General features: G+C 43.0%; 1 protein-coding gene across 1 annotated transcript in view; it reads left to right on the top strand.

The window, feature by feature from the left end:
- Positions 1-17,295, top strand: part of SLC25A12 (solute carrier family 25 member 12) — a 486,415-nt gene that overhangs the window by 150,513 nt on the left and 318,607 nt on the right. Inside the window, exon 4 of the mRNA XM_086956111.1 lies at positions 16,659-16,774. Within this exon, the coding sequence (XP_086812237.1) occupies positions 16,659-16,774 (116 nt within the window). The remainder of the gene's footprint in view (positions 1-16,658; positions 16,775-17,295) is intronic.

Here is a 17,295-nt window from a genome sequence, read left to right as displayed (position 1 = left end):
CCAGACAAAAGTAAGAAAGGCTTCTGCTTTTTACATGGGTTACTGTGCTATACACATAGGCTTGATCTGTTTGAATTGCACCAATGTCCCTTGCCCTTCGTTCTTCTCTTCCTGTCTGGGCAGCCAACTAAATAGATGCATTATGGGATACACTCAAATTTATGCTTTTGTACTCTAATCAGTTAAAGATAATCAGTCTGTTTCATAGTATACTTACTCTAACACTTTTTTGAATCCCTCTTAGAAGTATAGCAGAGACTCTTCAGGATTATGTGGTAATTCAACCACTATTTCTCGTGTCACACACAATTATGCGATTCTCTGTACCCTTAGTTTCTGTCTGAAGCAATAATTTTTATTGGGTTTTAATATGCCATTACAAAAGAAAACCAGCATAGATCAAGACTTTTCGCCCCCCCCACCCTACCCCTTTCGATATTACAATCCAGTAGGTCGGTGACAGGAAGGGCAAAAAATGATTATCCGATTACACTGGCCAACTAGCCAACAATACCGTAATGAAATATTTTTCATAAGAGGACCTTCAGGCCTAGATACAATTCTTTCCGTCCAGTGTGCAAAAACACAACGTGCAAAGTTGTAAGTCCTCTTTTCAGTTTTTGTCGGGTAAAGTGACCAGTGCTAAAAGTGCATACGACACATAGAATAAAACAGGGCAAAAAGCAACATATTAGTGTGCAGGCCACTCTTACAGATTAATCTATTGCGCCAGCTAGCAGCAGAGCCTGACCCGCGTATCGCTTGTAATTTACCACAAAAAAAATAAATACACGAATGGCAAGTCTGTACAATACGATTCCCCTTTTTTCCCTTAGAGTACCTTACAAGGGGATGGTATAACTCCTTGACCAATATTTTAAGTAGTAAGACTCATCAAGCCATTAGGGATTGGCCTGAGAGAGCCATCTGAATAGGAGCTCTCAGATGACGAGTTCCTTTTTTTGGCACACGCACCATGCTCGGCAGAGATAGCCTTCTCCAGGTTCCCTAATGATAATAACCGGGCCAACCAGTGCGAAAATGGTGGGGGGTTTGGGTCAATCCAGGCAGAGGTTATACATAGCCTGTAAACGGCCATGGCTACAAAGATTAAAGCCCCACCTTCCCTTCTGCTAATAGAGTCTTGTATCCCCAGCAAAATAGCCGTAGGGGTGAGCAGAACATCTTGTGATTATATTTTCCCAAGGAATGCTTGTATTTGGGTTATCAATTACCCTAATTCTGTGTGCGAGGGAAACATATGCACAGAATCTGCACTATACTCTGAGCAGCGGGGACAATACGTGCCTTTGCCTCCAGGCGATTCTGCTGGACGTGAAATATAAGAAAAAGCAGGTTTTATAAAATTGTGCTTTTAAATTGGCAGACAGTAGATCGCTTTGAGCATATTGAAAAGCTATATAGAAGGTATAATCAGTGATTTCTAGTTTCTGCTGCCTTTTGTTAGATGTTATGGCATATCATCAGGCATGAGTCTATTCAGTAAGGCGTAAATAGACCCTAATCAAGGAGCGGTGGGTACAGATAATCTCTCTATGAGTTTGTGTTTAGCAAAGCCTGAGGGCCCCCCGGCTTCCGTGATAAAAAGTCCCTAATTGCGAAATACTTATAAGCCTCATTCTGGCCCAAATTAAATTTGGTCCTCAGTTCTTCAAAAGGTAAAACCCCACTTGAAGAGTACAAAGCCCCTAATGTTTTTATACCTGAGTTGAACCATTTTTGGAAATATGAGTCCGCAAATATTTCGGGCAAGTTGGTGTTATTATTGGTAGGGGTTTAATGATTTAGTCCACCCAACCCAAGGAGTTTGCGCATGGCAGTAAATACCTAATAGGCTCGTATAAGGGTCTTGAATCTTACCCTGTTAAAGTATCCCCAAACAGTTGGCGCCACAGTCAACCTTTAGCCTCAGAACCTAACAGTAGTTCGAATGGTGACTGGAATCCCTTGAGCAGTATGGGGCATTCTTGTAAAACCATAGTCCAATAATATAATCGTAAGTTTGGGAGAGTCCATCAACCTCAAGAATTGTTTTGAGGGTGCTTTTTGTTACATATACAGTCATGATAACAACTAGCCTGCTGAAGTCCAGGAATAAACTAAACTGCTGTGAGTCTCTCTAACTTTGAGGGTTTGGGGCAAGCGAACAAGCGGACATGCTTGTATTACGTTTTTGCAAGTCAACTAATATGAAATTATCTTTCTAAATTACTTTTGATGTCCGAAGTCTCCAGTAACTTAACAATGTGTACACAATTTCGTATGTGAGTCCCTATATATTAAAAAGAATTTGTCATGAGACCGTGTCTAATAATAGACCTTTTGTGGGGGAAAGTGTTAGCGACTATGTGTTTGGTGAATTTCTTCTGGAAATGGAGCACCTTTTGAATGATTCTGAAGTGGCCCAGCGTAATTACCATCCATCAATTTTTTTGTACCTTTCATATTGACGCACTAAATATGACTTGCATGCCCATACATGAGTCCCATGCTCACTGTGATACTACAACCAACCTGCACGAAAAGGTCCATCTAGGCTGAAACTGGTTTTGGGTTGCTTGTGTTCCGGTTCAGAGAGGACTTGGCTTGGCAGTTCTGGCTGGACTATTCCTAATGGAGCAACACCAAAGCTGATTTGAATACAACTGGTCCATCTGAGTTGGCACGGTTGTCAAAAAAACGGTGCACTGGGATACGGCCCGAATAATGACCACTGGCTGAATTAATTGCAGCATTCCATCCATCACTATTTTAATATTTCTCATGCACTTGGCCAAGACAATCCAATTTATAATCTCAACAGTTAAGAAGGAGCTATCATAAACATGAGCAACACTATCTATTACCAGTGTGCCACCATATTTTGAATCACCAATACAGCATTGTCTCCTCTGTGCTTGTTTTCATGGCTTTACTAGCTTGCATTAGCTAGTTGGGCTCTTTCAGGGGAGAGCACTCTGGGCAAACACCTGATGGCTTTCTTTCATTTGACATTACAGGACATTAAGAGTTTTGTTAGTATGACAACGACCAGTGTGGTGTCTAGAGTTAGCTGCTGAAAATGTTGCAACAGTGAGTAGGAAAAAAAGACTAGGGTTTTAGGTGTCTGAGGGCAATGTCATAGAGATGCTTTCTGTTTAAATTACTCAGATAGTGTTCATTTATAAAACAGACATTAAAAGTCTGTGAAATACAAAACTTTCAACAACTTTATTAATTCATGGAGTCGCTGGGCCACACAAATACCCAAGACCTGCATTCCGTCTTTCATCCTTGCTTAGTCTTATAAACACTTGAATGGCTTGACCTTTCCTTTTTCTTTAGATACTACAGCATTTGCTTGGTTTGGGATGTAGTGGGGTGGGTGGGGTAGGCTAAAGATAGTCCTACATGCCAATAGACCCTATTCAGGCAGGTGACTCCTAGTTTTTAAAAACAAAAAATACTTTCTTTTAGCCATCTCCCACCTGAAATTTCCTTGTATTCAATAACAAATCATTGAGGAAAATCCATTCCTGATTTTTGTTTCTTTTCCAATCTCTCACTTTCCTGTTAGAAAATGTTGGCATGTATGTGATCATGCTTAAATCACTTGCCTGCCATTTTCATTACTCCAAGTCTTAGTCTTCCTCAGCACCGTCCTAACACAATGAGCTCTTTCTCAACATTGGCACAGCTTGTACCTAAAATATCTTCGAAAACCTCTGCCAATATGGCTGACTTCCTCATCCTGTTCCCATAAAGGCAGGGTTGTAATATCTCTTTCTGCTTAGAAACTAAACTGAATATATAGGAAAAGTACATGTTTTTACTCCCACCCTTTGGATATGCTTGTGATAAGTAATAACTTCTTGTCTGTCTTCCTCGTCCCAGTCCTAACACAATAAATATACATCTATGATTAAATTCTGCACCCAGTGTCCTTTATTAATATATCTGCATCTATTTACTTTAATGTGTCAGTGGAAAAGCAATGACTGTAGGAGAATAGGGTCTGCAATCCTATGATCACCCCAGATTTTTGGTTTTTGCTTCACTGGTTTACGACTTCTCTGGCTGTGGGCCTGCTAAACAGACCCACAGCCTTGCTGTTCTCTCACTAAATTGACACGTGTACCTTAGGTGCATTATCCAATTGGTACTGGGCCACCTTATCAGACCCTGTAACTCAGGGCATAGGTGTACCCAGGGCCTACCAGGGGCTGCAGCATGTATTATGCCACCCCTGGCTGGCCATCTAAATCTGACACAACTGGCTGCACGACAGCTGGGGCAAGGTGGTGTACTCACCCTTTGCTTTAGATATAGTATACCTATATCTAACCCTAAAATGGACACATAGATTCCTATCAGTCACTCCTATGGCAGGCCTTAACAATCCTGAAGGCAGAGTGCTTGGAATCATGTGAGATGGTGCTCTGGCATGAGCTGAGCCCGTTTGCACACAGAGCGGGCCACACGCTTGATCTAATATTTTCCAACATCACTAATATGACGGCTAACACCCCACTACCTTTGATATGGTCAGACCACTCCCTGATACCATTTCAACTTATAGTAACGGCTGACAAACCTGTGACCAGCAAGTGCTCGTTCATGAAGAGACAATGGAGTAAGCTGGTCCCAGCTACTATGGGTCCACATCTAGCTGAGACCCTGCCGACCTTTTCCTCCAATGCTGACACCGATGCTCAGCTTCTTAATGACTGGATCAGGAATATGCTAACATCTATAGCCCCGGCAACATCTACAATATCCAAACGAGACTCCCCTACTGCCCCCTGGTTCTCTCAGGAGCTCAGAGTGCAAAGATCGCACTGTAAAAAGTTGGAGCGACTTTGGAGGCAAAATAATGATCCTGCAGAGAAGGCCTGCTATAAGGAAGCATCGAAAAAACTGCATAAAGCCATTAGAAAAGCAAAAAAACAGTATTATGCGAACTCGATTCAGCAAGCTGAACATTCAAGTAAAGAAACCTTTAAAATAGTTCAGTCTTTTTTCAAACCCATATGCATTGAGAGGGAAGTTCCCCCATCAATCTCGTTTTGCAACAGCATCTCGGACTTTTTTGACTCTGAAATCAAGAAAGTATATGAGTCTTTTGGGCAAGCGAAGACCACGGTAAAATCCGATTCAGCGGATTTAATACCGACCCGTGCTACCCTGACACAATTTGATTTAATAGACCTAAATATGGTCAAGCGAGAACTAAGTCGCTGTAAATCGGGCTCGCCAGACGACCCTTGCCCTCCTAAACTCTGGAGCCGCATAGCTGACTTTGTGGCCCCCGCTATTCAGCGTATTTGGAATCTGTCCATCTCATCGGGGGTGTTCTCGAATATTTGGAAACATGCCGCTCTCCTCCCCCTAAAGAAAAAACCTAATGGGGACCCTAAGGATCTCAATAATCTCCGTCCGATCTCCCTCCTCGCAGCACCAGGCAAAATGCTTGAAAAAGTTATCCAGCGGCAATTAAACCAATTCATTGAACACAATAAAACTCTACACGAGACGCAATCAGGCTTTTGACCTGGATTTAGCACCGAAACAGCTTTAATTGAGGTGGCAGAGTCAGTGAGGTGGTCGATGGACTCGGGAGACTCAGCGATGCTGGTGCTCCTGGATCTGTCTGCCTCCTTTGATACGGTCGACCACGCTATACTACTGTCTCGACTGTCGGAGATAGGTATCCAGGATCAGGCACTGGAGTGGTTACAGTCCTATCTGACTCAAAGAACTCAGAAGGCGGCATTAAGGGACGTCTCTTCTACACCTAAAGCTCTGAGCTGTGGCGTCCCACAGGGCTCGGCCCTGAGCCCACTCTTATTTAATGTTTACCTGCTCCACTCTTCACGCTGATCGCCAATTGGGGGATCAAGGCAATCTCATACGCCGATGATACCCAATTGGTGTTCCCATACTCAGAAGTATCAGAGGCAGCCTTCTTAAATTTCAAGGGGTGCCTACAAGACGTAGCCTGCTGGATGAACACTAATAAACTAAAACTCAACACTAGTAAAACTGAGATGATCTTCTTTGGCAAAGACCCCCCCACCATCTGATTCGTGGTGGCCGGCAGAGATGGGTCAAGCTCCCTCGCCGAGCCATTCAGCAAGGGGTGCGATGGGATGATAAGTTGTCCTTTGCATCACACATACAGCAAGTTGCTGGCTGCTGTATGAGCAAGCTGAGGAATCTACGTAAGATCCTTCGACTTCTACCAGTTAGCTGCTGAAAAACTGTAATCCACGCCACAGTTACATCCAGGCTGGATTACGCTAACGGTCTGTATTTGGGCCTACCAAAGTACCTTATACAGCAACTACAACTGGTTCAAAATGCGGCTGCAAGACTTTTAATGAGGATTCCGTTAAAGCACTCAGTCTCTCCGTACCTCCTTTCCCTTCACTGGTTACCAGTTGCTAGTAGAATAAAATTCAAAGCACTTACTCTGGCCTTCAGATCTATATACGGAAACTGCCCAAATTACCTGAAAGTTCGACTACCAAGGTAATCCCAATCCCGCTCTCTCAGATCCAATAACCATGTTCGACTGGCAGCCCCTAGAGCAAAAAGAGCCCGGCTGGGCGGACGAACCTTCTCGGCCAATGTGGCAAAACTATGGAACTCACTACCCGTCACTCTTCAACAGGCCCCATCTGAAGCTTGCTTCAAACGTTTGCTGAAAACCTGGCTGTTTACCGAGCCACGCTAAATGCTACCCTCTCCAGCTTCCGCGGTCTTATCACCTGTTCTCTCAGCGCCGGGACACCTCCTCGTGAGGTAGCTGTTCGCGCTATACAAAACTCCGTATTATTATTATTATTTGCAGCTTGCGGAACCAAGTCCTAATAGCTGTTCCATGATAACGCGTACCATATACTCTTAAGTGCATTATAATCCTCGCGGTTATATGCTAACTCTGGTATCGCTTTATCAAAACATGTCGAGTAAGGTGTCATACGAATTGGAATACTAACCCCTCGCCAATTCTGGCGACGGGGTTAGCATTCCACCCTTCTAGAGGGACACGACATGTATGTAACTGTGAACCCCGGTTAAAGTTAACTCGAGCCTCAGCATCACAAAATGGATGCTGCCTCCACAGACACAAGTCTGACCCCCTGCAGCTGGGAGTCCTTTCAGCGAGGGGAGCTTGGACAAAGGGTTTCCTGTCAGGGGCAGTGCTAGCACCATCCCAGACAGGGTTTTGTGTATCCTGGGTAGGCAGGGCTTTAGAGGAAGGTGACTGCAAGTGGCACCCCGGTGCTCACTATGCATCTGCCGGCTAGAACCAGTTCCAGGGGCACACCAGCCCCTGAGCTGGGGAAAGTCCGGCATGGGAGAGGGGTGTAACCACCCCCCTTCCTGGTCCCACCCATGGGCAGGACCTAGTCGCGTGCCAGCCCCTTTTCCTAGTATCAAGATAGGAGCGGGCCCCCTTCCAAATTAGATAATCTTTGAATCCTGAAACTACTTTCTACGAAAGGAACTCTCGACTTCTTCTCAAGATTTCTCCCTTGTGACTAAGGAGTAGTCACCCTGCACCCGCAGGCACCATCCAAGAACACTGCGGTTTGCTGCACGTCCTTCCTCCGGAATCCGACTGACCAGCACGACGAGACCTGGCTTCCCTGGCTCCTCTGACCTCTACCCACATCGTCAGCTCAGCTGAGATCCGTGGGTGTGACGAGACCTCGAGGGACCGGCCATCTTCAAGACTGCACGACTCTTGCCCAGCACGACCGCCGAGGGATCCTCAAGTGAGTGCTTTGGGGTCCGAGAAGCCCCAACCCTGAGCAGCTCCAGCACCGAAGTTCAGCCTCCCAGCCTCCACGAGACCTGCGTGGGGCCCTTCTGCCTTGTTTGCTGCTCACCGCGTTGTCTGGCTACTAGCCCGCTGGCTTGTGGCCTTCCCGACGACGAACGACGACATCAACATTGCTGGTCTGGTTGCTCCAGACTGGCCCTTGCTCCCTTCCAAAAGAGGAGCACCCCGGACCCTCCTGGTCCACTCCAGACGCCATTTTGAGTCAACCGTGTGGGCTTGAATTTGCCAAGACTTGTTGCCCCAATCCTGGGTCCAGCGACGTCGACAGCAGCAACCATCGTGGGACAGCTCGCACCTCCATCCTGGTCGCCGACAACGCCTCCTGGTCCGTGAGACTGCAGAGCCCAGCGTCGCCCACTCACCTGGTCGAGGTGACTCCATCCGGTGCCATCCTGGTGCCCATCTAATCACTGGCTAGTGATTCAGAACTTGGTCCCCTCTGCTTACAGGTGTCTTCCATCTTCGATCCAGGCTTGGATCACTTCAAACTTCTTCACTGGTCGCCTGCCAGCAACTTCTTCTTTCAGGCTCCATAGACTGCAACGAGGATTCCCGACGTCTTTCCAGACCTATGCATCCGCAGCCCCTGGGCTAGGTAACTTCGGCATTTCGGTGCCCCAGCATAGCCTCACTATCCAAGGGTCCAGATCCTTTTTCGTTTCAGCTCTACCTAGTCGGATTCGTCCGATAACACTAACTTTGTAATTCCTAGCATCCATAGACTTTGTCCCGCATCCCGCGTGAGAGTGCACACTCTGCACCCGAGTCCCCTAGGCCTCCTGCTAGTAATCTGAAGGTTCAGTAGTCCAGTCCTAGCGATTCCAAACCCTATGAGATTAGTACTTACCTGCTAGTAATTTCGCATTCCACTTTTAGAGTATATGGTTTTTCATGCCCCTCGGGCATTTGTGTAAATTGTGCAACTTTGCGTATTTTCCTAAGAGCTTTGTATTGTGCTTAGCACCCTGTCCTCATAAAGAGTCCAGGGTTGTTGTGTTCTAAATAAATAACTGTTTATTTTCATAACAACTTGTGTGGTGTCCTTTCACTTGGTGTTCAAGGGGTATATGTGATGGTATAACAGCTGGCTTAACACGCCCTCTAGAGTTTAGCCCGAAGACTGCTCGTATCCATGCTACTAGGATAGCTGGTCTATAAGGTTGACTTACAACCAATCATCAATAAGGGTTGTTTGGACTGATACAAAGTGCTCACTAGAATAGTGAACATTATATATCAGGCCAACTTTTCACAATGACTATTACTGTATAAACCAAATGTAACAAAATGAAAATCCACCTCACTAAAAGAATATGTTCTGTCTAAATAGATAGACAATGCTTTATGGTAATTAAGGGAACGCCAAAGGAGCTCGTGCTGTGAAGGAGAAGGAAAAATACTGGAAGGACAAGATTCTGTGAAAGAGGAAAAGAAGAAAACATTATCTTTGTTATTGCTACGTTATGAGCATTATGTGTAAGGGAATAGATACACAGTTACCATCTCCCTCAAATGAGTAACTGAGTTGTAAATATTTCTCTTCTTCAGGAGACACTTTGTGTTTTTAATCTCATCCAGATATGCCTCCTTGTTGCTATCAATGATCCTTCTGCTCAGGCCACAGCACAAAGTCCAGTAAACAAAATGTCAGATACAATTATGACCTGTTTTTCCATCATAGACCGGTGGGAGGAACAAGCTACTCCTTACTGCATTTCCTCTGCTAGGACTTGAAGGTCCCCAAGTAAAGACTGTACCGCATACATTGCATCTTTGCCTACCCTTGGGGCAAACTTGGATGTAGTATATGATCATTTTATAGCACCTTCAATCTTCATATTCACCACATCAGATGATGCTGCATCTTTTAATATGATAGTCACCTGGAAAGACATACCGTCTATTAAAGAATCCTATTTCACTGATGTAGGGATTTCTTCTTAGAAACCCTCCCAGGGATATCTTTTGGCAAACAATCGAGGAAAGCTAAGATATTAAAAATGTGCCTATTCCTTGGTCAGAACTTTCCTTATTACCTTATGTGCAGGCATAGACAAAGTTATTTCCATCGAAATTGTGGAAATAAATAATCCTCTTACCTCCCCCCGATGGAACAGTGACATGTGAATTGTCTCCTAAATGTTGAAATTCTTCAGTCAGTTCTATTCCTTGAATATATCTCCCTGTGTGCTGCACCTCTACCTCTGAGGTATCAATGTCTTGCACATGGGTAAAGTCTTCTTCATTTAGGAGCAGGAGAACCTACTCTGGCTTGGGATTCCTGCTTCACTGCTTTATTTATCATATCTTGTAAAACATAAGTCATAGGAAAATCCATGATCGGCCTTAGAATGGGCGAGGAGCTTCTTTTCCAAAAGATGCAGATACAAAATGTGTTTGCTTTGAGGAGTGCTTTCTCCTCAGGGAGTTCTGTACTGCATCCATCTACCAGGTAGGAACAGAGGCATGTCCTATGTTCCCTGTTAGCTAGGTGATGATGTATTATGCATAGGCAAAGTAATGTGGGTCTACTGCCATATTGAAATCAGGCATGCAGTCCTGAGAAAGTAATTAACAGGTAGCGGGGGCACTGCCATGCTAAGATCAGGCCTGTGGTCCCAATGGGTAAAGAAGGTTACAGATTTAGAGGGCATATAATCCCAAATTAATTTAATTTATTTTTGATAGCAAGATGCAGGACCGCTCCCTACCAGTGTTGCTGCTCCACATTCCGAGTTCTGCTACTGTACCGGTGAGGTTCTCAGTCACTCTGGACACTAACAAAGCAGCGAACACATTGGGAGACCACAAATATCATTCCCTTTTCTAACCTGGTCTGAAAGAAGACAGGTGAAACAAACTCTGTCTTCAACTACCTGTCTCCAAAATAAACAACAGGAAATGGTAGAGAAAGGCAGCAAGAGCAGGCTAATCTGCATTCCTATCAATCAGTAATTTATACATATCAAAATAGATTTTTTTAAAACTGCAATACGAAAGATGTATAATGTTGATATGTTCTACAGAGAAAAACAAGAAGAGATATGAGTTAATCCTGTTTTTATGCGAAAATTATGAGGAAGTTTGTCCATATGGCGAGCGGTTTCTAAGATATTTTACTTAGTATAGGTAAAAGTTGTACCGATGTTAACACAGATCTCATTGTGTAATGACTGGGATGAGGTATACAGAAGAAGATGTAATGGTGTGTGACATGAATTTAGAAGACGGGGACAGTAGAAATTTGACATAATGGGGTGAAGAAAGTGGAGGAGGATGAGCATGGCACTGAGTATTATTTTGGGATGAGAAGATAGTCAAGCAGACAAGTCCCCCATGCGTGATAAGGAGATTCAGTTGTACTAGTGTAGTAACCCTAGGCATGAGTGTCAGTTGAGGTGATAGGTGGTAGCGGTTATCACAGATTATCATTTAGTGCTATGCAGCATTTACCACAATCTTTTACCACACAGGATGTTACTACACAGGTATGACCCAAATAGTCCTTTTTAGGTACTTTACCACGTAGGTAAGTATGTATATATATATATATATATATATATATATATATATATATATATATATGTATATATATGAGTTAATATATATAGAAAATGCAAAAAGGAAGTAGGGAACTCTGGCGTGTTGCCAGGTTTTAGGAGGAGAGTAGCTCCTTTATATGGAGCTCTCTACAACAATACCAGCACTCTAAAACTGTGCACCTCAAATGTCTATTTTTCTAGTAGAGTTTTAAAGCACAGGATAAGCAAGTGCTCTCCACACTGAGCTGACAAATGACAAAATACTTTCACCACTCCAGGCACAGTATTGCAGCTTTGGATTAGTAAAATGCCACAGAAGCCAACCTAGAAAATATAAAAGCAGTCCCTAACCTGTGTTTTGCTCTTATTAGAGCTCGTCAGAGAGACTGAGTTTTGTCCAGACACAAGAGAGCACCCAATATAAGTCAAAGCAATACCCTTTCAGGCTTAGAGTGCCACATAAATTATGCAAAAGGAAAGTAGGGAACTCTGGGTAGTTTCCAGTTTTAGGTGGAGAGCGGCTTCTTTATATGGAGCACTCTACAACTAAATACCAAAATGTTATGTTGTAACTGACATTGTCACTTAACTATAATGTCACTTTAACCTTTGTTTGTTTCCAATGAATATCTATCTATCTATCTATCTATCTATCTATCTATCTATCTATCTATCTATCTATCTATCTATCTATCTATCTATCTATCTATCTATCTATCTATCATATTGGTAACATTTGAATGAATCCTGACTGATACATGGGTTTAACCCAAGTCACTAGGTTTACCATACGATTCTCACACGTCCCATTCACACAAAGTTTCCTGTCTTAGGTGGAATTGCCGATGACGTCTCATGAGAACTCCTCAAACCTGTGATCAGACAATCGCAACAAATCGGTGTCTTCTACACCACTTATTATATCCCGGGATCTTAGGCCACTTTAGGGCCTGAAACCCAAAACATAACCTTGGACCACGTCTGGCTCGAAACCACATTCACTCAACTTCCACATCATCTTGGCCTTACAGTCAACACACTCCTGCAATCTAACAAACAACTCTTCCCAATAGATACTCACTCCTCCGTTTGCAGATGTTCGTGCTGCACCATCAATCTCGGTCATTCTCCGCTCTTAGGGCCACATGTATCAAAAAAGAGTTTTGTGATTCTCAAATTGCGATTTTTAGCGAATTGCAATTAGAGAATTGCAAAATGCAATGTATGTAGGATTTGCTAAAAAATGCGAATCCTACATATTCTTTATTTGCGAATCGCAAATAGAGACTTGCAAATAAGGAATACCTTCCCATTCGTTCCTATGGGCTAGGAGGCCCATAGGAATGAATGGGAAGACATTCTCAATTTGCAATTACCAATTAGAGAATCACAAATTGAGAATGCAATTTCAAGGTTGCAGGGGTGCCAAAAGGACACCCTGTTGCACCTCTGAAATATGCATGTGTGCACATTTTGCACACATACATGCCCTAACGGCATGCATGTGCGACATATGGCTTTTCTAAAAAATAAAAACAGTGCTTTTTTTAAAGAAAATAGCAAAATACCACCAACTTGAAGTTGGTGGTAATTTGCAATTCCTTAAGGCCAAATAGCAAATTTCTGGTGTTTCCAGAATTGCATTTAAGGAATTGCAATTTGCAATTCCTTCATTGCATTTGCAAAATAGAGAATCCCAAATTTTGCAATTCTCTATTTTGTGATGGCCTTTTGAGATGATACATCCCAAAAGGCTTTCTCCAATTCGTAAATGGGACGATTCTGAGAATCTGCCCATTTGCAAACGGAAAAAGGCTTGATGCATATGGCCCTTGATCATTGGGATCTATTTGGGGGCTCTAGGGATCTAGGCTTTTCTAGAATTTTCTAGATTCTCCCCCCCATTTCATGTGAAAACCATCCTGCACTGCTACCAACTGAAGGAACTGGGTTCCACATTCTGGAACTTCTTTGGAACCCCTGGCCGACAAATTTTTATCAGCATGAAAGCGTGGAGGGAAGAGAAATCCTTAGCCAAGCAATCATTACAATTCCAATGAACTATGGCTCCAAAGAATCACAGATTCCAAATGATTTAGTTAGTATATTACAAAGCCAAGAACAGTTGGTTATTCAAACACCTCAGAATGAGGGTGTAGAAATACATTGGAACTAGTACAAAGCCGAACCTATGGGTGAAATTAAGGCGGTGCAGCATACACAGAATAATCAGTTCAAGAATCAGTTTACAGAAGATAATAGCACCAACGGCGAGATTCCCCTTCAAAAGGGGCTCGTGGGTATAAAGCATTAGTCTGTCCCTACACTAACACTATCGAGACATCCTTACTTGGCATTCTCCAAGGCCAGATCCATCAAGGTGTCAGAGCATGTAGTCTTCCTAAGAGGTCTCTTCACTTTTAGATGAGTCCCTAACTTCAATACTTTTGTTACACAGGTAGTATCCCAAGATGTATTGCAGCATCCCCACATCCTGTCAAGCCACCTCCTTGTAGGTAATTTTTCACATGGCAGCAATGCTCCCAGGCCTGGGCGAGATGACCTTTATATCCGGGCTTACTACAATGAGAAGTATAACAGTTCTCTCTTAGTAGTATCAATGTTCAATGTATCCTCTCCTTCCAAAGCCTAACTCCTAAAACAAAGACATTATTCTAGCTAACCAGGATGAATTCTCCACCTGCAAAAGAAACGTGAGAAAGAACAAATTCAACATGCACATGAAATTCACTATTAAGTCTAATGCGAGCGCTTCCAGGGGAAAATACAATGCATGCCAACAGAAATCGGTCAACATTCGAAATAGCAGAAAGCCTCATGAAATTACACACATAAAATGAACATTATTTACTAAGCACATCTAATTTAACACGTTACATAAGCACTTCAATTGTGTGAGAACTTGTCAGCAACATGTACAAATTCTGCATGTTAATGTTTTCAGCTAAACGCACGCATTTGTTACGTTAATTTCTTCACATTTAAATTGAAAATATCCCTAGCACATCACCTTTCCCATTATTACAGTTAATGTTCCAGTGGCCTAAGTTAATACAATAAAGGATTATATGTAAGTACGAACTACCCATGATTATAATGCACCCCTACAAATAGAAGAGCAAATTTGCGCTCTAACGCATGCAAGCCACTCCTGACAGGTATCTCCATTTACTGGTGATTGTGTCCCGTACAGTTTAAATATATCATGGTGAAGACCTTGCTGTCTGTGGGAGAAGAAGGGCTTTCTCAGATATTTGTAATACAATGACTAACCAACAGGGCTGTAGCTTACGTTGTTAGATTTATAGGCCATAATTGGCATACTTGAATTTACCAATTCCAGTTTTGCCTCCAATCCTCTGAAAATTATTTTAAAATGCACCCTTTGTCACGGTACTAATAATAGAAAATGTGTCACGACCACTGAAAACCAGACTTGCGTGACTCACTGTAGTGCTTGTCATATTTTGAGCAATAGCCTGCACACCCACTCCTGACGTCTAAAAAAAATAAGAGCAATACATGATACCTAAACTTTACTGTGAAGACCTGACTGAAGCTAACCTTGTATCTCTACCATGTATTAACCACGTAATACAAGCAGTGCTTTAAAAGGGCCGGTACTGTCCGGTACTGAGTACCAACACTTTTTTATTTTGAGAGGCAGAGTACCTGCACTTCTCAAAAGTGACGTAATACTTTTAATTGGAGAGTACCAGCACTTCTCAGAAACAAGCAGGGACTCTGGTACAGGGTACTTGCACTTCTATTTGTCCATTTCAATCACTGAATACAAGCATATGGTCCATTGTTGCTTGCTGAATAGTTCTAATATTAAATGTTCCGTTCCGATATTTTTGACTTCCTGATAGTCCGTTCTTAATTTGTTAAACACACAAGTGCAGGAGCCCTTTGTTTTCCTTGGGAGCATGTTGCAGACACTACCAAATGTTGGGGTTACCAAGTACCAGGACTGCTGTGTCTTCTACTGCATGTCTCTTTATACCACCGCCCTACACTTCTTGTCCTGTATGGTCAGGCACTAGGACCTAAGTGAGGTGATTGCATATGAGGGGTGGGGCCAGAGGGTGAACAAAATGGTGTTTCTGGGTGTGGTGTCGGGTGTGGAAGAACGGAAGGGGTAGGGGAGGACGAATAAAGAGAGCTTAGCAATCTGGTAAAGTATCTCCCCTTCATTCAGTGTCTCCTCTAGAGTCTCCTACCACTCTACAGTCTCCTTATCTCACTCTTACAAGTTTTTTCAACCCTGCTTTGTCCCTTTATCACTGTTTTACTTTCATTTGTGTCCTCTCCTCTTTCTTCCTCCCTTTTCTGCTTCTGTCTCTTTCTGGGTCAAAGTCTGATGATGAAAAATAAGCCCTGCTCTGCAAAAATGAGTGCTGGTTCCCAGGGGCGTTGTAAACTCCCACTTTAGCAGCTTGACTGGAGCATGGGTGCCCTTGAGCATCTTTAAAATATTGTTTATAGCTCCTTTTAATCTTATCAGGAATACTGGTTTCTAAAAACAGCCAATAAACATCACTTTAATAGAACAGCTTAAAGACACTATAGGATGGAGAAAAAAGTGTGCCTGAAAAGAAAGGAAGGAGGGATAGATGGATGAAAAGAAAGACGGCTGGGTGGATGGAGAGGTGGATGGGTGGGATGAGGTACAGATGGATGAAGAGATGCAGAGTGATTGATTGATATGTACCCGTCAATCCATAAACCATGAAGCTAAGGATGGAAAGCATGACGAATGGAACAATGGATGAATGAAGAAGAGAATGGATGCATTGATGGAGACAAGTGAGCATTGATGGATGTTTAGATGGAGCAGAATAAACATAAGGGAGGAAGGATGGATGCAGAAAAGGAAGGATGAAGAAAAGGATGGATGGATAGAGAGGAGAATCGGTGTAAGGCTTTATTTATGGAGAATTGACGTGTAAAAGGCACTGTTTGGCCACATGGTTTTCAGTATTCTCTTAGGGATGCATCCAAATGAGTGTCAGGCTCACTTGCCTCTCTCTTGCACTCAGTGTCATTTAGGACATGGATCAAAGTGGGGGCTTTTCACTTTACTGACTACTCCCTTGCCTGTGTCCACCACCTGCAACTGCTGACACAAACTGGGCACTGATTACAGTTCAGTGGCAATTCTATGTTTTTTCTGCCTCTGAAATCTGCCTGTAGGTTTGATCATTTTCCCATCTCAAGTATTGGTTTTCTTTTGATTATAGGTTGATTTCCTTTCAAGAGTTTTTGGCCTTCGAGTCCAGCCTCTGTGCCCCAGACGCGATGTTCATCACAGCTTTTCAACTGTTCGACAAGAGTGGCACTGCAACAGTAACATACGGTAAGGAAGGACCATCTGCACTCAGCTGTTTCCATGATGCAGGGAAGGCACAGGGTGGATCATAAACAGTTAAGGGATTCATCACATATAGTGAGCACTGGAAGTGTTAATTTAAGACACAGTCTCTAGATGAAGAGCTGCAAAAGCACTATTTTAACACCTAAGATTACTTGCATGATTGATTGCTTATCACAATAACCTTAAAGGGATGTGCTTCTGTTGGTGAGAAATGTAAAAAAGCATTTGCTGACCTACCTAGAATAAAAAACAGCACATAACACAGTAAAATTCACAAATCAACATACCAATACAACTACACCATAAAAGCAAACACATGCCTGGTGTGTCTCATGGCACTTTTGATAATCAAGGCCTTTTTGTGAACTGCTCGCTACTACGTTTGAGAGCAGCATACAGTTTAGTACAATTGGTTCATCTCAAAATTGTGAGTTGTGTTGGGTGACAGAATGTAAGTTTAACACTGTGAAAGTAGCCCATCTGTCCACATCGCTCAATGAAAA

This window comes from Lissotriton vulgaris, chromosome 2_1, assembly GCF_964263255.1.
Source record: "Lissotriton vulgaris chromosome 2_1, aLisVul1.2, whole genome shotgun sequence".
NCBI lineage: Eukaryota > Metazoa > Chordata > Amphibia > Caudata > Salamandridae > Lissotriton > Lissotriton vulgaris.
This window is presented reverse-complemented; position numbering and strand designations above follow the sequence as displayed.